We start from the raw sequence: 23,483 nt of genomic DNA on the forward strand, positions 1-23,483 counted from the left end.
GTGTGTGTGTGTGTGTGTGTGTGTGTGTGTGTGTGTGTGTGTGTTTACCAATGATGTCAACTGCCCAGAGTGTAGATGGAATGTAGAAAGACTAGGATAAGAATCGGTTGCTAAGAAAGATCTACGAAGTAGAAAATCTGCAGATACTTAAGTCTGACAGGCAAGTTCCTGCTCTAAACAAATTAGCATGTCGAGAAATTGCCCATTGCAATTTGGCATGAAATACAATTAGAATCATCATAACCCTAACTTCAGTGGCTCATGCCCTTACTAACTCACCTTCATGGTATTATACTTTAATGTTTCTTAAAATTTGGAGATCTTAGGATGGCCCCTTTAAGAATCTACTGAAAACTGAGCTCTTTTCCTGTAACATGTACATAGCCACATATTTTTTAAATGTGTGTGGTTTCAGCGGATTCACAGTCCATCCATGCACTCCTGCTTTGAAGCAAACGCTAATTTTTTTTCCAAAGGCAGTTCAGGTAAATATGAAAAGCATTTTTGCATTTGCTATAAATCTGTTGATGAAGACTTTCCATCTTGCTCTCAAGAAAACTCTTTATGAATTTAGCACCACTTTGCATTCCCTGCAAACTTCATGTTCTTTAAGTTGCTTTTGAAGAAGACAAACGATACTTTGTTGTCTTCTCTGCTTTGGCCTCTAGGAAGCTCATCAGCACATCATATTCTTAACCAACTAATTAACCCTTCCTTAACATTTTTTCTGTCTCAATTTTTAAATTGTATTTTTATTTGTTAGTTTGTCATTGTTTATATCTTTGTTACATGTATTTTTCCAGTTCTCTATATCCTCCCTCATCCTGAAAAAAAAAAAATCACAGAGACTGTATTCTTTTGTTCTAATTTTTCTTCAAAGTTTATTCTAAATACATCTGGCAAACGTGGAAAGAGAATTACTGTCTCTTTGTGCAGAACTTGTATCTCACAGGAACTCTAAACTAAACGCCTTTCCTTAGTAGGTGTGAGGAGAATTCCTGGAAGAAGCTGTATCTGTGGACCAGCGTAAAGGAATCTAACGTCTGACTGAAGCATGCCATACTTCCTTTTATTAGCTACTTCAAGCTCAACATTATGAGGTAGTCCAAAAACAAGAGCAAGACTGTGTCCATGTAGACATATGGCCTTTACTAATCTAAAACAAAAGATATGAACCACAAACCATAATTTGAAAAATGACTCCACTTCAATTGTATTATCCTGAAATTGCCTCTTATCTGCCTTCTATTCACCCCACCCTACTCATCAAAAGACAAATAAATTCAGGCTGGACACAAGCCAGCCATCATTCCCAGCATAACTAAATCCTGCCATTTGATATTCCCATTTAGAATCCCTTTATGTACTTTAAGGATCCTCTACATGAAGTCTTGGCAGCTCACTGGCCACAGACCCAGCCAGAGATTGGTGCTACATCCACAGTATCTTTTCTGCTCAGGCAGCTGATGCAAAGTGGGTAAATTCATTAACATGCTAATGATGTCCTATTTAAAATTCTAGCCCTGATGATTCTGTGATTACTAAATCGCTCCCCTTGACATCTGCCTCCTTTATATGTGAGTTACAGTGCAAAATCAACAATATTAATAAAGTACAATACAGATTACCAATTTATACACAAGGGATGCAGAAACAGTTATATAAATCTCAGGGTAGCCTTTTTTTTTCTGAAAAGTAAATGTTGCAAACTGTAAAAAAAGTTACTGATTTTTTTCATCCTACCCTCCCTTAAAAAAAAAATTAAATCCACAATAATTAAAGGTTTATAGTTAATTTCCATAAGTATTCAGGGATTGAAAGATAGATTTAGCTTTCATGTTATTTCACTGAACTTAAAATTGCTCAGAATTCCAATGTGTTCTCCTAAAGGCTTAAGAACAGCTGAAAGGAATGAAAAGCACATGCCTTCCTCGAGTCTTCATAGGGACTGTGTCATTGTGACAAAGCTCAATGGATTCAGTGAGGATTTCTGTCTCCCTTTGCCCTTGAGTATGTTAGAATATTTCAGTCCCTTTTCTATCATCACATTGTTCTGTCTGCTGACATCCAAATCTGAATACCCTACCCAGACAACACAAGCATCTTTCATGAAAACTATCAAACTTACCACTGCTCTCGTTAAACTGGAAAACAAAGAAGCAAGACATCCAAGGTCTGAGTCTGTGATCCAAAATGAAGACAGACCTACCACTTCATTTTAAAATCTGACCCCAGTAAACGAACAAATATTTACTACGTGTTTACTATTTTAAAGACAGCATGCTTGATACTGCAGCAATACAAACCAAACAGAAGGCACGATCTCCTTGCCCTCAATGTACTTACAATCCAGTCTGAGACACAAGATAAAATTATGTTTTTAAATGATCATCAAAGGAAGTTCATTCATGATACATGATGAGACATACTTTTCACATCAGTAAGAGCTCCCTGCATGAGAGGGACTACTAATTGTTCTCCCAAGAATGCCAATCTTCCCTTCTTCTCTACAAACAGAACACCTGGCTTCTAGCTAGGCACAGAACTGCCCAGGATAAGGATATTTCCCAGCTGCCCTTACAACTTTTGTTGTGAGTTGCCGTTAAGTCTATTCTGACTCATGGCAGCCCTATGCATGCAGAAGTAGAACTGCTCCATAGGGTTTTCAAGGCTGTAATCTTTCAAAAGCAGATCACCGGGCCTATCTTCCAAGGTGCCTGTGGGTGGGTCCAAACTGCCAACCTGTAGGTTAGTAGTCTAGCACCTAACCATTTGCACCACCCAGGGACTCCACCTTGCAATTAGTTAGGTGTCTCATATAACAAGGTTAAGGCCACAGGGATGTAAGCTGTAGAGGTGTGTACAGATTCCTGGAAGTGCCCTGAAAGGGGATAGGTTTGCTCTCTTCCCTCCCCTTTCCTGCTGCCTGGCCTGTGGACACATATGTAGCTGGGTCGGCCATCCTGGACCATGCAGTGAATGTCACGTGCTCAGGAACACAAAACAAAGTGGAAGCCCTCTGGATTCCTGACAATCATGGAATTGCTCTTCCATCCCTGAATCATCTATTTTCCTGAATGCCACATTCTGCAATCATGGCTAGAAATCAAAACTCTATTTTTAAAAATTACATATTACCTTAGGGGGCAGTGGGTTTATGTTAATGGAGGAGGAACAACTCAGAAAAGGAGGGTGAGAATGGTTGCACAACTCAAAGAATATAAACAATGTCACTGAATTATACATGTAGAAACAATTGAATTGGTGTATGTTTTGCTGTATATATTTTCAACAACAAAAGAAAAAACAATTTTAATTACCTATTGTTCTTTTCCTAAACCATTTTATTTATAAATGTTTTAATCTAAGATTAAAAAGAATCAGCTCACAATACATACATGCATATAGCTGTCCCTTCATACTTGCTCTACATTTAAACGTGAGCACAGAGCTCTCTCTGAATTTTTAACTCTCAAAACCCAACAAACGGCAGAATATGGACATTGGCCTGGTTTTATTACACTTCAATGGACAAAACCTTCAATTTACTGAGAAATTCATTTCTTATTTATTTGTGTCTTACATCTCCACAAATTCAAGATTACTAATTTGGTTCACCAAAGTTAAGTCACTTCACATTGGTTAAAAATTAGCTTCAGCCTGAGACACATGTAAATCAAGATATAGGGAGAAGGGTAGCTGATCCAGCAAAATTCAAGTACAAAACATAAAGAAAGCCTTCACCACGGTAATGAGCCATCTGCAATTTAGAATCATCCATGGTAACAATCTCTCATTCCATTTGTTTATGTTTTATTCATCATTTTGAAAATACTTGAAGTGACAATAATGAGATTCTCAAAATACCATACAGTCTCTTTTTTAAGAGATATTAAGGGCTTTCAATAGCTCAACTGTTCAAACGAAAATATTGCTGGATTGAAGTTGTTCAAATGTGTCCATATCTTCATTCTTAGATATAATAGATTCCTCATTTTATGTCAAAAATAATATGGTGATAACAAGAAATATCACATTTTTCATTGTTTAAGCATAAAAAAAATTGAAAACAAAAACTCATTTGAAATATGCAATGCTCATTCCTATTATAACCTGAAAAACCATACTAGGACATGTTGGGCGAGCATGTTGTAATTCCTCAGAACTATAGTATATATTTAGGCTCAAATGTACAGTCTCTAGTTCTCTATTTGGCAAAAACAAGGCTTGAACTGCAAAAGTGAAAAAAGAAAGAAAAAAGATAACCAGCTCTGAACTGTTGAGCCAATATAGATATGTTTGTGGCTGAGAAGACACAACAGAACCCACTATCTTTGATCCAAGTAACTCTGTGAGGAAACCACTCTCTACACAATTCAGTAAGCCTTTAAAACAAATTTTGTTCATCTCAAATCAACATACCTAATTTCTGCTAGCTGATTTTATATTTCCTTATTGGTGTTAAATGTTAACCTTCATTTACTTCAATTTGTGGAATATTTTATAATAGCCTTATTTCAAATCCCCATTATTTTCTTATTTCTTTTTAAATAAGCATACTTCTTAAAACATAGTCATTTATTCACATATATTCCACCATTTTAGTAGTAAAAAGCATTTATTTAGGATCTATGATATGTCATTTATGACCTCTGCCCTCCTGTAATTTTTAGCCCCTGGGACAAATGGAAGGACAAACACACACACATACACACACATCAGGATCTTTATATATTACCTCATTTAATCCTCACTATTTAATCAGCCTATGGGACCAGTGTAATTCTTCTCATTTTACTGGTGAAGAAACAGGTTCCAATATCTAATTTATTTTAAATCTGAAATTGCTTCTTACTGTTTTACTCTGCATATTAGAAACCGAATCATCAAAAATTCCTTTTTTTTAAGAAGGAAGTTTTTCCTGAGTCAACTTGGACTGAATGAGCATCTTCTGGGCCTATTCCTCAGGGTACAGACCTCAAGGTGACTTCAGTTACTCTAACAAAAGGAGGAGGAGGACTTTAACTCCTCCAACAAGCAGATACTTTGGCTAAGGCCATATTGGCACCTTCTATGGCATTTCCTGAGGAAAGAAGCTCTCAGAAAAGCTCACACTCAGAAGAGCCACCCGATGGTCTTTTCTCAGTTTTCTCAGAGTCTGTGCTGGCCAGAAGACTGAGCCAAGGGACAAAAGGGATATGATTGTCAAACAAACAAAAAATGCTCAGGACCTGAAAGAAGGGAGAGATTGCTCTAAATAATCACAAGGCCATTAGTAAATCCAGGGGACAGAAGGGGAAAAAAAGAAAAATAAAAGATGTCACAAGTGAAATCACTAACTAGATAGTAGACAAGGGTCAACTTTGGTGAAGGGAAGGACAAGACACAATACAGGGGAAGTCAGCACAACCGGACCAAAGCAAAAGCTAAAAAGTTTCCTGGAAACATCCAAACACTTTGAGGGACAGAGTAGCTGGGGCAGGGGCCTGGTGACCATAGTTTCGGGGACATCTAGGTCAACTGGCATAACAAAGCTTCTTAGGAAAATGTTCTGCATCCCACTTTGGTGAGTGGCGTCTACGGTCTTAAAAGCTCGCGAGTGGCCATCTAAGATATCAAGTGGCCCCATCCCTCTTGGAGCAAAGGAGAATGAAGAAAACCAAAGCCACAAGGAAAATATTAACCCAAAGGACTAAAGGACCACATGAAGAAGAGACTACCAGCATGAGACCAGAAGAACTAGATGGTCTGGCTACCACCAATGACCGCCCTGACAGGGAACACAACAGAGAGTTCTGGACAGAGCAGGAGAAAAACGTAGAACAGAACTCAAATTCACGTAAAAAGACCAGACTTAATGGTCTGACAGAGACTGGAAGAATCCTCACAACTATGGTCCCAGGACGCACTGTTAACCCAGAACTGAAACCATTCTCAAAGCCCACTCTTCAAATAAAGATTACACAGGACTATAAAACAAAATATAATACACGTGAGGAATGTGCTTCTTAGTTCTATCAGATATATGAGACCAAATGGGCAGCTCCTGTCCAAAAGCAGGATGAGAAGGCAAGAAGGGACAGGATTGGTAAATGGACACAGGAAACCTGGGGTGGAAAGGGGGCGTGTGCTGTCACATTGTGGGAATTGCAACTAATGTCACAAAACAATATATGTATAAATTTTTGTATGAGAAATTAACTTGAGCTATAAGCTTTCACCTAAAGCACAAAAGTATATACATATATATATGTATGTCATATATATGTCATATATATACATATGTCACAAACGAATAGCAAAACAAAAGTTTACATGAAATTCCACATCATTTGCCAAGGTTCCTGCCAAAATAGTCCTCCAGGAAGGGTCATGTGTTCCATGACACCCTTCACAGTGATGGTCACATGAAGCAAAGAGTGTATTGACTGGCCACAGAATACAGTAAATATCCACTGGTCAACAGTTGTGAACCACTTACCATGGGCAGTTTCCCCATGCTCCAGTTCTCTTTTCAGCTTGTTATAATTTTCTTTAATACTTTCCAACTTTCTGACGTTCCTGGAACTCAGCACCAACAGCTTGTTCAGGAGTCCCTCCAGCCCTTCTCTCTCTGAGGCTAATGATCCGATATCCTCTGTGAGGTCCTTAGCTGTACAGAAATGACTTCCTACAGGACATTGTGGGAGAGAAGGGTGGAAAACAAGCTTTACAGCATCCACAAAATGGGAAATTTAGCAGCTGCTAATGTACACTAATAGATTGGGTAAAAAGGGACTAAACTTTGCATTACATATGACTTCATTAACAACCCTCTATGATGAACATAGAAAAAATCTGACTGATCTTTTAAGCTGGAAAAGCCACTACTCTCTTCATCATTTTCTTCTTGTTATCTCTGTTTTAGGGGTTATATTGGCTAATTCATGTCCTTGTGAAACATGATGATGCAAAAATTTCCCAGTGGAGTCTAGGGAAGCCCCAAGGTATCGCTCCATTCTAACATGCAGATATCAAAAGGTGATGCACTATACACCAACTTCTCACTTACCAACTATCTTGTTATCCAGCCTTTCACATTTACGACAATAACAAAAAATCTACTATCTGACTATTTTGCGCATTAACAACGTATGTCTGGCAGTAATGAATGCCGAGGTACAAGGTGAAAGTAAATCTGGCTGTGATGGTTAAGATTATATGTCAGCTTGGGTGGGCCATGACTCTCAGTGGTTTGGCAGTTATGTAGTAATGTAATTTGGCAGTTATGTAATGATATAGTCATCCATTTTGTGATCTGATGTGGTCATCCTTCATTTTCACATAACACCGATTTTCACTTAACGATCTGGTGAGGAATGGGTGTAGTCAGGTGGAAAGATACTGGGCCTTGGAATAAGAGTAGTCTAAATTCAAATGCTAGTCCCCTTGTTACTCAAACTGTTTGACTCTGAGCAAGGAACGTAGCATATCTGGGGCAAATTTTGTACAAAATATGATTGTAATAACACCTGCACAATAGATGGCTATGAGAGTAAACTTGAAATTCTATAAAGCACTGAGCAAAATACATGGCATGCTGAATTTAGCAAGGTGTAAAATACAAGATCAATATACAAAAATCAATTATATTTCTAAATATCAGCAAGATACTGGTAATTTGAAGATGAATTTTTAAAAATACATAATTTACAAGATATTAAAAAGCTCAAAATACTTAGAGATAAATTTAAATAAATATGTGTAAGACGTCTAAACTGAAAACTATTTTTTAAAAATTTTGAAAGAAATTAAAGTAGACAAATAGAAAGATACACTACATACATACATTGTAAAAGTCAGTATTGCTAAGATTCAATTTTTCCCAAATTGATCTACTGATTCAATATAATTACAATCAAAATCTCACAAAGCTATTTTGTAGACAAGCTTATCTGAAAATTTATATGAAAAAGAGAAAGACCTAGATAAACCAAAGCAATCTTTAAGAATAAGAACAAGGTTGGAGGACCTACTGGATTTCAAGACTAATGGTAAAGCTACAATAAATCAACACAGTATGGCACTGGCATTTAGACAGAAAAATAGTTCAGTGAAACAGAACAGACAGTCCAGAAGTAGATCCACACTCCTAACAGTTAATTGATTCTCAACTAAAGTGCCAAAGCAAGTCAACAAAGGAAAGAACGTATTTTCAGCAAATTGTGCTGGAACAACTGGCTATGAATATGGGAGAAAATTAATCCTGATCCATATCTCAAACCATACACAAAATTTACTTTGAAATTAATTACAGACCTAAATATAGAAGCTAAAACTATAAAGTTTCTAGAAAAAACATAGGAAAATATCTTTCTGACTTTAGAATAGGCAAAAACTTTTCTGATAAGACACAGAAAACAATAACTATTGTAAATGGAAAAGTTTCAAACTGGAGGCACTCATGTCAGACTAAGAGTGATAGGGTCAACATGCATCCTCAGGAAACAAAAAGTCAGCATGTAAAACATTTAAGGAAGAGTGTGTCAAGATGTAAACAATTGTTCTCAGGAAGAATGTGTTCATAACTAACTGAACCGGTCAGGATGTAAATCATTTGGGAAGAATGTGTAAACAATTTGCTTCCAGAACAGACTACAATCATAAATAACTGACTACTATTTTACAATCAAGTATAATGGAACTGGCTGGCATCTCACACCTAAGTGCTAACTCACTCCTCCCTAACCAGGTGGTGGACCTTTACAATTCAAAGGACTTCAAGATGAAGCTAGTCTTATTTACATTCATTAACCCCCTACCTTTCCTTTGCTCTCTCTCTATATATAGACCCCTCTCTCTGCTTGAACCGTGGGCCACTTTGTATTTTTACCTAGTGCTGCCCAGATATAGCTGTTATTATTCCTCAATAAAACTCCTTTTCTTTCACTCCTAACAGAGTACAAGAATTTCTTTGTTAACATGTCTGGTGTCAGAAGTGGGACTTCGAAGGTGCATTATCTTCTTCAATCTCCAAGGCATCAAGGACACAGGCACAGTACCAGCTGGGCCACTTTGGGCTCTCCACCTCCGCGAATCCTCAGGATTATTTTAAGGTAAAAAACCTGTCAAATGCAAGCTCCACGCCCTTGTATTGATAGCTCATCGAGTTTTATGGGTTCTTGCAAGTAAAAGTTTGTTTTGACTGTCATTATAAAATGGGGAATGCCGTATCTACGGGAGATGTGGAGCCACCTTCTGGAACTCCTGCTCAGTACATGAACAAGCATTATAGTTCCTTAAACGAATGTTCTTGTCTATCTGGCATAATCTCACTCGAGACAGTTTGGAAAATAAGTGGCCACTTTGAGGTTCTTTTGATCTCTCTAGGTTAACTTTTCTGCATAGTAAATTAGAGAACTAAGGTTCTCAGATTAAACAGTCCCAGTGGGTTGCCTATTTTAATTGGTATATTGAGTCCTCTAAAAAACATCAAGTTGGTAAAACTGCTTCCCCACAGGACACTGTCTCTAAATTAACTAAGCAGAATAAAGTATTACAATGTCAAATTTCAGTTCCCACCCCTTCTGCTCCCCTACCAGCTACTACCTCTCTATATCCTTCTTTGCCTTCCTATTCCTCTGATAACACTTTATCTGAACTTCTCTTTTTCCCTAATAAACCTTTAAAATACATCCCAGCTATGGTACTGAAGATTCCCTTCATATCCCTTTTGCTCCATGGACACACTCAGAATTGCATAGCATTGTGAAATATTTTCCTAAACTCCATGTGGCCTCTACAGACTTTCTGAAGAATTTTAAATCCTTGTTGAAGTCTACAAACCTGGGCTCCCTGACTTATATAATCGTGTTCACATGATTACTGGCACAGCGGAAGCCCAGTTTTGGCTAGAACAGGCAGAATAGAAAGACTCCAAGGACAGTTAAGCCTTAAATATTGATTAAACGGCCACCGAGCTGTTGGAAGACTCTCAGGTCAAGAGTAAAAAATTGCTAGAGGCTATCCCAAAAGCCTTTCCTCCACTAATTGATTGGACTAAAATTCACTCTTTAAACAAAATAAAAACAAAAGCTTTTATGATTATCAGACTTAGCTGCTCCAAAAGTTTTCTAAACACATTGCATTCATTTTGATTGCACCAGCTACTTCTGTAGCGTTCAATGCTGTTTTCATATCTAGTCTTAAGCCTGAGATCTTAGCCTTAGTAAAGTGGCATCAATTAAACTGGGAGATAGTTCCTATTGTCAAGCTAATCAACTTAGCTTACAAACTTTCCAGGCTCTTAAGTTGAAAAGGTTTCTAAGGCTAATAAATTAATGGCCCTAAAGTTACAACAGTTACAATCTCCCAGTCAAAATAAAAATGCTAAACTTTCTAATGGCACAAAGGTGGGTACTTGTTACTATTGTAAGAAAACTGGGCATTGGAAAAACAAATGCTGTAAGTTAAACAAACGTAAACAAAAGACTGATGTAGCCCCCATCTTAGTCACCTAGCGCTGTTGTAACGGAAATACCACAAGTGGATCGCTTTAACAAACAGAAGTTTATTCTCTCACAGTCTAGTAGGCTAGAAGTCCAAATTCAGGGCATCAGCTCCAGGGGAAGACTTTCTCTCTCTGTTGGCTCTGGAGGAAGGTCTTGTCATCAATCTTCCGCTGGACTAGGAGCTTCTCTGAGCAGGAACCCCGGGTCCAGAGGACACGCTCTGCTCCCAGCAATGTTTTCTTGGTGGTATGAGGTCCCCCACTCTCTGCTCGCTTTCCTTTCATCTCTTGTAAGATAAAAGGTGGTGCAGGCCACACCCCAGGGAAACTCCCTTTACATTTGATCAGGGATGTGACTTTAGTAAGGGTGTTACAATCCTACCCTAATCCTCTTTTAACATAATCTAATTTTGCCTCATTAACCATAGGCAGAGATTAGGATTTACAACACATGGGAAAACTACAATCACAAAATGGAGGACAACCACACAATACTGAGAATCATGGCCTAGCTAAACTGATACACATATTTTTTGGGGACACCATTCAATCCATGACATTCCACCCTTTGGTCCCCCAAAAAATCACATCCTTGCAAGATGCAAAACATATTCACCCCATCATATCATAGCATAAGTCTTAACTCCAAGTCAAAAATCCAAAAATTCCTCTTTATCTGTGAAATCAAGAATATAAATTATCTGCTTCCAAAGGTACCATGGTGCAACAGGCAGGCACAAGCTAGATATTTCCATTACAAATGGAAGAAATTGCAGGGAAAGGAGACATAATAGGCACCAAGCAAGTCAGCAGAACACATTATATTAACCCTCAAGGCTTTGCAAATAATCCCGTTCTCTGAGACCATTTACACAATGGCCCTGCCCTCCAGACTGTAGGTATTGGCCACGCTCTCCGGATTCTAGGAGTGGAGGCCCCTCAGCCCTGGGCTTCAGCTCCGTCTTCCAGGCCCACTGGGATGGCAACTCTGCTCCCTCAGCTTTAGGCACACCCTTTTCCTAGTCCATCTGAGTGGCAACTCCACCCTTAGAAACACCATGGCTCCACCCTTTGAGATCCCAGAGGTCGTGGCCTTACCCTTTGAGACTGAGGCAGCTCTGCTTCCTATGTTCCTTGTTTCTTCAGCTTCTGCTTCCTGGTTCCTTGGCCTCTCAATCCCTCAGGCTTCACACCCACATCTGCCCAGCTAGGGCATGTGTTCCAAAGCTCTGTAGCTCCACCGATAAGTGCCTGGAGGCACCCTACTCCACCAGTAAACTCTGGCCAGAAGGCACTCAGCTCTCTTGCTCTGTGGGTCGGCAAGCCTATCTCCACAGATAAGTTCCCAGAGGCACCCTACTCTGCCAGGAAGCCTCTTACACAAAGGCATTCAGCTCTCTTGCTCCATGGCTTGGCTCCAGCACTGTCTGGTGCTGGTCTCCTGGTTCTGTTGCTGCCAGTCCTCTGCTGCTGCTGGCTCTCTGCTGCTACTGGCTCTCTGCTGCTGCTGGTTCTCTGCTGACGCTTCTCACCATCTGCGCCTTCTCTGATGTTAACAGTTCTCCTCACTTTCTTCTGAGTCTTCTATCCATTCACAGTTTCAGAACTACTTTCACATTTTAGATGTCTGTTAGAGCAGCACCCTACCCCTGGTACCAAATTCTGTCTTAGTCATCTAGTGCTGCTGTAACAGAAATACCACAAGTGGATGGCTTTAACAAACAGAAGTTTATTCTCTCACAGTCTAGTAGGCTAGAAGTCTAAATTCAGGGTGTCATGTCCAGGGGAAGGCTTTCTCTCTCTGTCGGCTCTGGAAGAAGGTCCTTGTCATCAATCTTCCCCTGGACAAGGAGCTTCTCTGAGCAGGAACCCCGGGTCCAAAGGACACGCTCTCCTCTAGTGCTGCTTTCTTAGTGGTATGAGGTTCCTAACTCTCTGCTCACTTCCCTTTCATCTCTTATAAAAGGTGGTGCAGGCCACACCCCAGGGAAACTCCCTTTACACTGGATCAGGGATGTGACCTTAGTAAGGGTGTTACAATCCTACCCTAATCCTCTTTAAAATAATCTAATCTCGCCTCATTAACCATAGGCAGAAATTAGGATTTACAACACATGGGAAAATTACAATCACAAAATGGAGGACAACCACATAATACTGGGAATCATGGCCTAGCCAAATTGATACACATATTTTGGGAGGACATAGTTCAATCCATGACACTCCCTTGGAAAAAAATCTATAATCTGATTCAGAATGAAGGGGCTCTGGGAACAAAACAGGGACTTTTCCTAAGGTAGTTCTTAATCCACAGGGAGAACTACTTTATTTATTAATGGAGAAACTTGCCAATTTTTAATTGACACTGGAGTCACCCTGACTGCTATTAACACCACCTGTTTACAAAAGTCCCTGCCCAAAGTACTAAAACCTCAAAAGTAGTGGGGGTCACCAATCAGGAACAAACGTTGATTCATTCTCAACCTGTTCCAATCTCTCTTGGTCCTACTGAAGACTTACACCCTTTTTTGCTCAATTCTGATACCCCTGTCAATCTATTGGGAAGATATCTTTTATTTAAATGGAATTGCCATTTACAATTTAATGAAAAGGGGGAAATATTATTGAGTCTGCCTGATATCCCTAAGCCAACAGAGACAGGCTCTGAATCAAACAATATTCAGGAAGAAGCCATTTGCTATATGCAAGTTCTTGTCATGCTTCTCCAAAATTCATCTCAGCCTAGTCCTCTCCCTTCTGATACCTTTTCCCTAGTTCCTGAAACCTTATGAGCGACCACATCCACAGATGTAGGTTGAGTCTTGTCAGCTGAGCCGATTAAAATTCAAACAGACTTATTCAAACCTCTGCCAAAAATTCTCCAGTATCCACTAAACGAGAAGCAAAAGAAGGACTAGCTCCCATCAAAATTTCCTTTCTAATGGTTTAATTGTCCCTTGTAACAGCCAATACAATACTCCGGTTCTTCCAGTTAAAAAAACAAATAATAGGGGCTGGAGATTTGTTCAAGATTTGTGTGCAATCAACTGTATTGTTATTCCTAGATTCCCACCAGTCCCTAATTCTCATTTATTACTTTCCAATGTCCCTTCAGATGCCGCTCATTTTACAGTTGTGGATCTTTGCAGCATGTTTTTCAGTATTCCTGTGCATTCTGAAAGTTACTATTTGTTTGTCTTTACCTGGGAAAATCAACAATTTACCTGGATTGTAATGCTCTAAGGATTTACTGAATCTCTTACCTATTTTTCTCAGATTCTACATGAGGATCTGCAGCCTTTACAGTTTACAAACAAATACACATTTCTGCAACACACTGATGATTTTCTAGTTTGCTCAACCTCCCAGCAAACCCACCTTGAAGACAGTGTAGCTTTATTAAAACATCCAGCTGCTGGTAGACATGTTTCTGAAGGAAAATTACAGTTGGCTCAGACCGTCTGTTAAATACTTAGGCCACCTAATTTCTGCAGAAGGTGTCTCTATTGATTCTTAATGGAAGAAGCTAGTCTTGGCTTTCCTATACCAGAAAGAAAGAAACAGCTATGGGGTTTCTAGGACTCTGTGGCTATTGTCAAATCTGGATTCTCAATTTTTCCTTGTTGGCTTAACCTTTATACAAATGTTTAAAACCCTCTGAGCTGGATTCATTCCAAACTGCACCAGAAGATCAAGAGGCCATAGTTCAATTAAAAGGGGCTTTAATGAGCATACTTGCTCTAGGTTTTCCTAATTACCACCTAGATTTTTCCTACTTTGTACATGAAGTATCACTTTAGGTGTACTAACTCAAAAACATGGAAGACAACAAAGACCCATAGGTTATTACAACCTACAGCTTGACCCTGTAGCCAGAGGATACCCTCCCTCCCCTAGGGCTGTGGCTGCTACTTCCAAACAAGTGGAAACCACAGTAGATGTGGTGCTGGGAAACTTTTTAGATGTCTATGTGCCCCATGATGTATCTGCATTACTTAATTCTGCCTTGACACAATATCTTTCTGCCATAAGGCTCACCTCCTATGAAGTTATTCTCCTGGCTGCATTTAACATTAGACTACACTCTGTGGCCTGTTTAAATCTAGCCACTCTTCTCCTCACAACTAATGAGAACAACTATCCTACACATGATTGGCTAGACTAGACTGAGCAGCTTTTAACCCCTCAGAAAGACTTGAAAGAGACACCTTAACTAATTGTTCTTTAGTTTTTTTGTGGATGGTTTCTATTTAAAATCTAATTCTACTAGTCCTCACTATCAAGCTGGAAACGCTGTTACAACTTCTACTGAAGTCCTTGAAAGGCAGGTTCTTCCTGAAACTACTTCAGCCCAACAAGTCAAATTAATTGTCCTAACTAGAGCTTGTAGAATTGCTTCAGGAAAATCTGCTGGTATTTTTATGGACAGTAGATATTGCACTGGGATTGTATATGATTTTGGCATATTATGGAAACGAAGAGGATTTTTAACTTCTTCCAGAAATGCCATAAAAAATGGAGACTTAGTAGCAGACCTTCTAGACACTCTTATTACACCCCTCTGAAATTGCTGCAATAAAAATACAAGCTTATCAACTAAAAGGAGTTCCCCAAACTGAAGAAATTACATGAAATAATCTTACTGATATGGCAGCCAAACAAGCTGCCTCTCAAGTTATTTCTGCACGTATGATAAAGAAAGAGACTCCCCAAATTTGTCTATTGATAACTCCCACCTTCATGAATTAGCTTTAGAAAAACTTTTAAAACACCAACAATTAGCCCAAATAGACTAAATTAAGGCATGGAAAAAGGCAGGCTCTTATCAAAAATCCTGCCATTAAACTGTGGAGTGGGCCTAATAAGAAAACTGTCTTACCCAATTGCCTGCATGTTCCTATGATGTGAGCCTTACATAAAGGTTCCCACATGGGACAAGAAAAAATGATAGAGACCTTAAAAAAATATATTGCTGGGGAAAATTTTTTGAGGCTGTCAAACATGTTGCCAACCATTGCCTTATTTGCCCTCGCTACAATCCCAGAAAACACCTTAAAGTCCTACCTGGACAACATCCTTTACTTTCCAAGCCTATGCTTGAATGGCAGCTATATTTTATTCAGCTTCCACCCTCATATGGTTATAAATATGTATTAATAATGATTTATACATTTTCACATTGGATAGAAGCCTTCACCTGCTGTCATGCTACTATAGCCTTTGTAGCAAAGAAACTTCTTGAAAGCATCATATTTACCTGGGGAGCACCAAAAACTCTTTATAGTGATCAGGGAACTCATTTCACTGGTCAAGCCATCCAAGAATTGTGTCGAGTTTTTCCCATTTATCAAAGGCTACATTGTCCCTATCATCCTCAGTCTTCTGGTCTAGCAGAGAAAACTAATGGAATAACAAAGATCCAATAGCAAAGCTTTGTGAAACTTTAAATTTTTCCTGGACTAAGGTCCTTCCCTTAGGTCTTTTAAATTTGCGGTCCATACCATTTGGATCTAACAAACTTACCTCCACGAAATAACTACTGGTAGACTCATGGTTGGTCCTTACTTATGTTGCCTGTACCACCCCGACATTGTTCAACCTGAATTACTGAAGTATTGCCAATCTTTAATCTGATATTCTAAAGAATACCTTTCACAGGTTAGAAAAGCCTTTGACGAAAAGAAACTAAACTCCTGAAGTCTGCCTAACATCCCCCCAGGAGAATATGTATATTGGAAGAGATATCAGATAAAAGACTCATTAGCACTTCATTGGAAGGGACAATACTTAATGCTCCTGCGGCCAGATTAGAAGGAATAAAACCTTGGATCCATTTGTCACAGTTAAAAAAAGCTAAGGTTCCTCTTTGGACTAGCCAACTCACTGAAGAATTGAAGGTTACATTTAAACACCCCTGTGGCCAGAAGCAGATGACATCTGAGGCAGACAGCTGACCCAAGACCCTGGACCAGACCTGAAAATGCACCTCTTTATCTTTTTTTTTTTCCCCCCACTTTTGCTATAATCATGCCTCTGCTAATGTTTTCCTAGATTGGGCAGATGCTTATGCTCACCATTCTAAAAGGTTTAAGTGTTGGATATGTTCTGCCCTCCCAACCTCAAGTCAGTCTGGCCTTCTCTGGTGGTCTCTCCCCTACAGGGATCTGATTGGGTTGCTCTTGATCTATGGATACAAGAAGAATGGAGAAATAGTTCTTTACTACAGGAAATCACTGTTACTAGATCTTCCATTGATAAATGGCCTCTTTTCGGATCTGAATGAAACCCAGACCATAACTTAACCTTTAGTCTTAACATAACCCTTATTTTACTAAATAAAGTCGCCCAAGAAGAGCTAAAGATCTTCCAAAACCACAAACAGTACTCTTCATATTGTAGGTCCATATCAGCAACTGTGGGACAGATTCATCTGGTTAACTCCCCAAGCAGGGAGGATAAGTCAGATTGCTCCCTTTTGCTGAGAACAATCTAACCACATCCATATGAATAACCCAGCCCTCAGCAGACCTATGGGGTGACTTCCAGTGTCTGAATGTGCATCAGTAATAACCTTACAAGCTACTGACTGGTTTGCCACCAACTGGCCATAATGCTCAGGTTATCTATCGGGTAGCCCCTAATGGCACCTTTTGGCTATGCAGAACCAACATTTGGCCCAGGATTCTGCCAGGCTGGATTGGAAGATGCACTCTGGGCCTAAGCTGGACTCAAGGATATATTTTGACTGAATTCCTTTTACCAGCTAATGTACCCGTATTAAGAGCTCAATGGCCTTGATCAGTGTTTTCATTAGCTTGATCATTTAGCAGCAGTATTTGCATCTCAGATAAGACTTGAAGATATAATGTAACATGTAGAAATATTAACTGAATATGTACAAATTGCCCTAAATGACACTGCCCATGAGCTTCAAAAGATCAATATCAAAAGAGCAATGATGAGAAAAGTATTCCTCCAAAATAGAATGGCCCTTGACATTATCATTGCAGCCCAAGGAGGTACCAGTGCCATAGTAAAATCTGATTGCTGTGCCTATATCCTGACAGTAGTGCTAATTTTACACTCGTATGTTAATCATATGCAACACGTAGTATCTTGCCTTAAAGATCCTGTTCCTTCCTTAACTGAAATTGTAAGTAATTGATTTTACTCTAGATGAATGGTGGAAAAAATTCCTACTTTACTTTGGAATCTTTATATTCCTTATTGTTTCTATTATTGTAATTACAAAATGCTGTTTTGCTTTAATTCAATGCACTTTGTTCATGAAATGCTGTACTTCAAAACCATTTGACCTTTCATATAAAATCATGGTGGTTTCACAGGCTTTGACCAGTGACTGTGTTATTTGGTCATCTCCCTTTTGTCTCCCTGGATATGTTTCACCTTGACCTCTATCATTCTGTTCTGACTGAGAAATGTTCCTTGAATGTGGTCTTGTCTGTTAAGAGATTCACTGTAAAACCTACTCACCCTGAAGATGAGGCCTATTAGCTTGGCAAGATAAAAGAAATAATTTTTTATTCAAGAAAACAGATAAAGTCCTTGCAGAAGAAAGGTGACTGCATCATGGGTGATCAGTGCCCCCTAGCAGAGGCTTTATCAAAAGGAGGAAATGTAAACCAAAAAGTTTCAAACTGGAGGCAAACATGTCAGACTAAGAATGATAGGGTCAACATGCATTCTCAGGAAACAAAAGGTCAGCATGTAAGCCACTTAAGGAAGAGTGTGTTAAGATATAAACAATTGTTCCCAGGAAGAATGTGTCCATAACTAACCAAACTGGTCAGGATGTAAACCATTTGGGAAGAACATGTAAACAATTTGCTTCCAGAACTGACTACAATCATGAATAACTGACTACAACTCTACAATCAAGTATAACCAAACTGGCTGGCATCTCACACCTAAGTGCTAACTCACTCTTCCTTAACCAAGCGGTTGACATTTTACATTTCAAAAGACTTCAAGCTGAAGCTGATCTTATTTACAATCAATCATTAATCCCCTACCTTTCCTTTGTTCTCTATGTATATAGACCCCTCTCTGTGCTTGAACTGTGGAGCACTTTGTATTTTTACCTAGTGCTGCTCAGATATAGCAGTTATTATTCCTCAATAAAACTCCTGTTCTTTCACTCCTAACAAAGTACAAGAATTTCTTCATCAACACTATTTAAAATGGATAAATGAGGCTTCATAAAAATTAAAAACTTTTGCTCACCAGAAGATGTCACTAAGAAAATCAAAAGGCAAGTCACAGACTGGGAAAAAATGTTTTCAATACATATATCTGACAAAAGACTTGAATCTTAAACAATTGGATAATTAAAAGATATGAGACCCCATTGAAAAATGAGAATGATTTAATAGGTAACTTTACAAATTAAGATATGAATAGCCAATGAGCATATGAAAAGTTGCCCAACATCATCAGTCATCAGGAAAATGCAAATCAAAACCACAATGAAATTCCACTACAAAACCATTCAAATGGTTCACATTACCTAGACTGAACATGTCAATGTTGGCAACCAGAACTCTTACACATGGTAGGAGTTTAAGATGTATAACCACTTTGCAACAAGTTCTGCCAGTTTCTCCTAAAGTTAAACACACACCTACCCTTGATCTAACGATTCTACTTTTAGGTATTTACCTAGAGAAATAAAAACATCCAATCAAAAATATTTGTACACAAATGTTCCTAGTGGCTTCATGCATGATAGTCCCAAACTGGAAACAATGCAAATGTCCATCAACAGGAGAATGCATAGACACACAGTGGGATATATCCTTGGCAATAAAAAGGAACGAACTCTCATACACACAGCAACAGGGATGTACCTCAAAATATACTGAGTAAAAAAAAATGTGCAAATGAGTACATACAGCATGATTCTATTTATATTAAGTTCTGGTGCAGGCAAAACAAATGCATGGTAAAAGATATCAGAACAGAGGTTGCTTAGGGAAAAAGGGATAATGACTGGCAAGAGACACAAGAGGTCCTTCTGGGGCAATGAAAATGTTCTATACCTTGGTAGACCTGTTGGTAATACAGACGTCAAAACCTATAGAACTGTACACATAAGATCTATGTATTTCACTGAATGTAAATTATACCTCAATAAAAATGAAAAAATATATTAGGGCAAGTTTAAATATGAAAATTAAACTATAAATCAATAAATATATTAATGAATACCCCATAAATCATAGTTTTTGTTAATAAAGGGTTCCACTATGTTTCTTACATGTTTATTATAAATACAATTATAATAATAATTACAAACCTCTGCTTTAAATCTCACTACAGCCCTAGGAAACGGGTTATATCCTGTATTATCCATCCTAGGATGCACTTTTTTTTTTTTTACTCATTTTAACATCTCTGGGATGTGTCTTATAGTGGGCCAGGAGAGTCAGAAGGTAGTTGTTATAACCCACTTGTATTACTGGTGGCCTGACGGACCATCTGCAACCCCCTGGTGTTTCAATCTACAAACCATTTAAGGACCATTTGAGTCCTGGTTGTCGAATGAAAATCTGCTGACATGGACTTGTGAGATCAGGAAAATGATGGAGTGCCACAAAGCCTCAAGGAAACCCTGTGCTCTCAGGGAGTTTGCAGGAGACCAACCTTCACAGGTATGACTGCTTCTTGGCAGGGCAGCCATGGGCACAATCTGGTGCCTTCAAAATGGCCTTCCTGAGGCCGGATTTAGGGAGCCCTATGAACCAAGAAATGCATGGCTAAGAGTGGTCACAATGAAACCTTTCTGCTGGGGCTGCATTCTCAAGACTGTTAACAAAAAGTGGAGTGTGCCCCACTGCGCCCCCAGAGACACCAGGCTGAATATAGCATAGTGTGCGGTCTCCTCCGGCGAAGAGTTCAAAAAGAAAAGACTCCTAAAAAGAAACTGGAAGAGACTATAAATACAGAGTGCATGCCTTCACAGAAGGTTTGCTGGCAATCAGTCCTCAGAGCCCCCCTGCAACTCATCACAAGCTCAAGAGACCAGGGCCCTTAATAAAACATGAGAGAGATCATCAATTAAAACCCGGCCCCTTCCTTGATCCTGAGGAATATGGTTTGGGAAAATGCGTAACGAAAGACATGAAAGTTTTATATATGCAGAATGAGTGTGAATTCCCAAAAAGACAGTTAATATCAAACCCAAGCCATGATAAAATGCTACACTGCCCTCAGTTAATATTTTATGAGCATGTTGGCCTCAGATTCAAGCCCATGATGTGAGTCTTGCTGGGTGCAGCTCTCCCTGATTGCAGAGACTGGCCAAGAACGCTGCGATGGAAATTCAGGAAAGCAAGGCCTGATCCTGAAGAAAGAGCCATCAGTGACATGGTGACCCCAATCTCCGTCCCTCTAAAGGGCCCTTTTCCAAATGCCACAGGAGGTCTGGTGCAGAGATGAGCATGCTGCCCTTGCGGCCAATGCTACAAACACGCCCGCCTGCTCTTCAGCAAGTAGAAGGCACTGTGGGATTCACATACAATGTTTAAAGCATCTGTCGGAATATTTTATTCTGCAAATGACACAATTACAAACGTTTAGGTATATGCAAAGTAGGGGCTGACTTAACCCACTCTATGGTTTCTAATTGTACTTATGTTCTGCATCTCTGAATTCAAGTATCTACCCTCTTCTTCAGAGTCCCCTGGAGTAATTCTGATCAGTTATTCCTTTGGTGAGGTCCTTATTTGAGAGTCCATTTTAGAGATCACAGTGCTCTCATTATATAAATCGTCTCATTTAATCTCCCCAACAATCCAGGGAAGGAGTCTTATAATGATTTTCCTTAATTTCCAGTTGAAGAAACTGAGGCCCAGACAGTGACCTTCCCAATGTCACAGAGTTTGAGTCCTAAGATCCCTCATGAGTCTGCTAAACTTGAACTTGGTTCTTCCAATCTCATGTTAGGTGCTTATTCTACCATGTACAGCTCAATAAGTGACTCGGTTAAACATGGGCACAATTCCTCAAAAAATGAGGAAGTCCATCCCCACACCTCACTGTGCCCTTATCTGGGAGGGGGCACTTCACACAATCAATGACCACACTCGCCTGACTCCATAGGCACTTCGGTTTGTAACAATCATCCTAAATTATTTGTTTTTGCTTACTCAAATTTGAGCTATACTTCTTTACTGGCGAAAAATAAAATAAAGCCAACACCATAGCCTTAATTCTAAAAGCCTGAAAATAACCAAATCCTGCATCCTTCTTCCTGTGTGACACAAAAGGAAAAAGTAAATCCAGCCACCTAAAAGCCATAGGTTTGGTGTTCTCCCCTTGGGCCCCAAAACACCAGTATTTCAAGGAACTCCAAGCTCAACTACACACAATTAGGCAAAATCTTACACCCATCTGTCAGTGGAGGCTTGCAAGTTGCTATGCTGCTGAACAGGTTTCAGCACAGCTTCCAGACTAAGACAGACTAGGAAGAAAGGCTAGGTGATGTACACCTGAAAATCAGCCAATGAAAACCCTATGGATCACAATGGTCCAATCCACCACCAATCATGGGGACGGCTCAGGACCAGTCCACATACCAAATCCCAGAAGAAAGTGATCCAGAACAAGCTTCTCATTTTGCAAACGAAGACACTAAACTAAACTTTGAAGAATCACAGCCTCTTGTCATCGTTCAATTATTTAACTGATTATTTGTGTGTCAATGTTCCTTGGAAACAGGAGAACAGAGGCAGATGGGAAAGAAAGTATGCCACAAACTGAGGGAGACCCCAAAATGGCCAATCCAATGGCCAGGGAGAGGTCTCCCCCTGGCACAGGGAGATTTATTCACCAAGCCCCCTCATCATCACAGCTGCACAGTCGTCAGGCTGCTACTGGGTGCCTGTGAATTCTAAAGCAATGTGCATAACAGTGACAGCCAAAGGAATCAGGTCAAGTGGCCTCTCAGCCTCAAGCACACCTTCCAGGGCACAGAGAAGACAAGGAGAGAAGAGCAAAGTGGTGTTGAAAGATGTGCTCTCAGGCCAGTGCCATCTGCAAGGCTGCAGACAGGCTATTAGCAATGGTTTAGGAGCAGGTTTGGCTGCTACACAAGTGTGAAAGGTATGAAACAAGAGTGTGTGTGCATTCATCCCATGCCCAAGAAGAAAAGACATCAACAGCACAGTGAGGTCTCCTCTGGCTTAGTGCAGGGGTTCTAGCCCACCTGATACATTAAAATTACCTGGGAATGGCCCCATATCTAGGCCCCACACCCCAGAGATTCTGATTTACGGATTGGGTGCTGGGCCTGGGACCTGTATTTTCCAAGTTCCTCAGATGATTCTAATATTCCGCCAAGGTTGAGAACACTAGCTTGGAGGCTACAGAATAACCATGAATATGGAGCTCCTCTAAAAAGTATTGGGAGTGATACCAGGGCTATAAATTGGAAGATCTCTTATGGGGATGGAGAGAAGAAAGACCTATAAAGGTAGGCAGCAGCCACACACCACCATTTTAGAGGAATCCAGCAGTGTGTTATTACACACAGAGCACCTCTGACATCTGGACAGCTCAGGCGCCCTGCCTATGATTCTCTGTTAAAAGTTTCTTCACAGTTTTTATAGACTGCTTAACTGTAGCCTTCATTTTATGCCAAAATGGCAGGACTGTGTTCATTTATCTTGAAGATATTCAGATCCAGTGGATAAAAAAGAGTGAGTAGAGCCTGCCAGCACACAGGAAGCCTTCAACTGCACAGACAACCCACAGGTGTCAGGAACAGAGCCCGTCTACCAGGGACCCCAGCCTCACTGCCACCTACAGAGGACAGGAGAGATGAGAAGGACTGGGGCTGGGGCAGGTGGAAGAAAACCGACAAAGCTTCAAGCTGAAAAAAACTCAGCCCCAGAAATGAAGAACAGTATCAAGGAGATATGGAAATCACAGATTATAAGGATTGGCAATTAACGAATGAGGTTCTATTTTATAA

At 39.7% G+C, this 23,483-nt stretch overlaps 1 protein-coding gene across 1 annotated transcript in view; it reads right to left on the reverse strand.

Moving 5' to 3' along the window:
* DISC1 (DISC1 scaffold protein) overlaps positions 1-23,483 on the reverse strand; it is a 551,192-nt gene that overhangs the window by 345,184 nt on the left and 182,525 nt on the right. Inside the window, 1 exon segment of the mRNA XM_023728155.1 lies at positions 6,482-6,670. Within this exon segment, the coding sequence (XP_023583923.1) occupies positions 6,482-6,670 (189 nt within the window).

Source organism: Trichechus manatus, unplaced genomic scaffold (genome assembly GCF_000243295.1).
Source record: "Trichechus manatus latirostris isolate Lorelei unplaced genomic scaffold, TriManLat1.0 scaffold00021, whole genome shotgun sequence".
NCBI classification, from domain to species: Eukaryota; Metazoa; Chordata; class Mammalia; order Sirenia; family Trichechidae; genus Trichechus; species Trichechus manatus.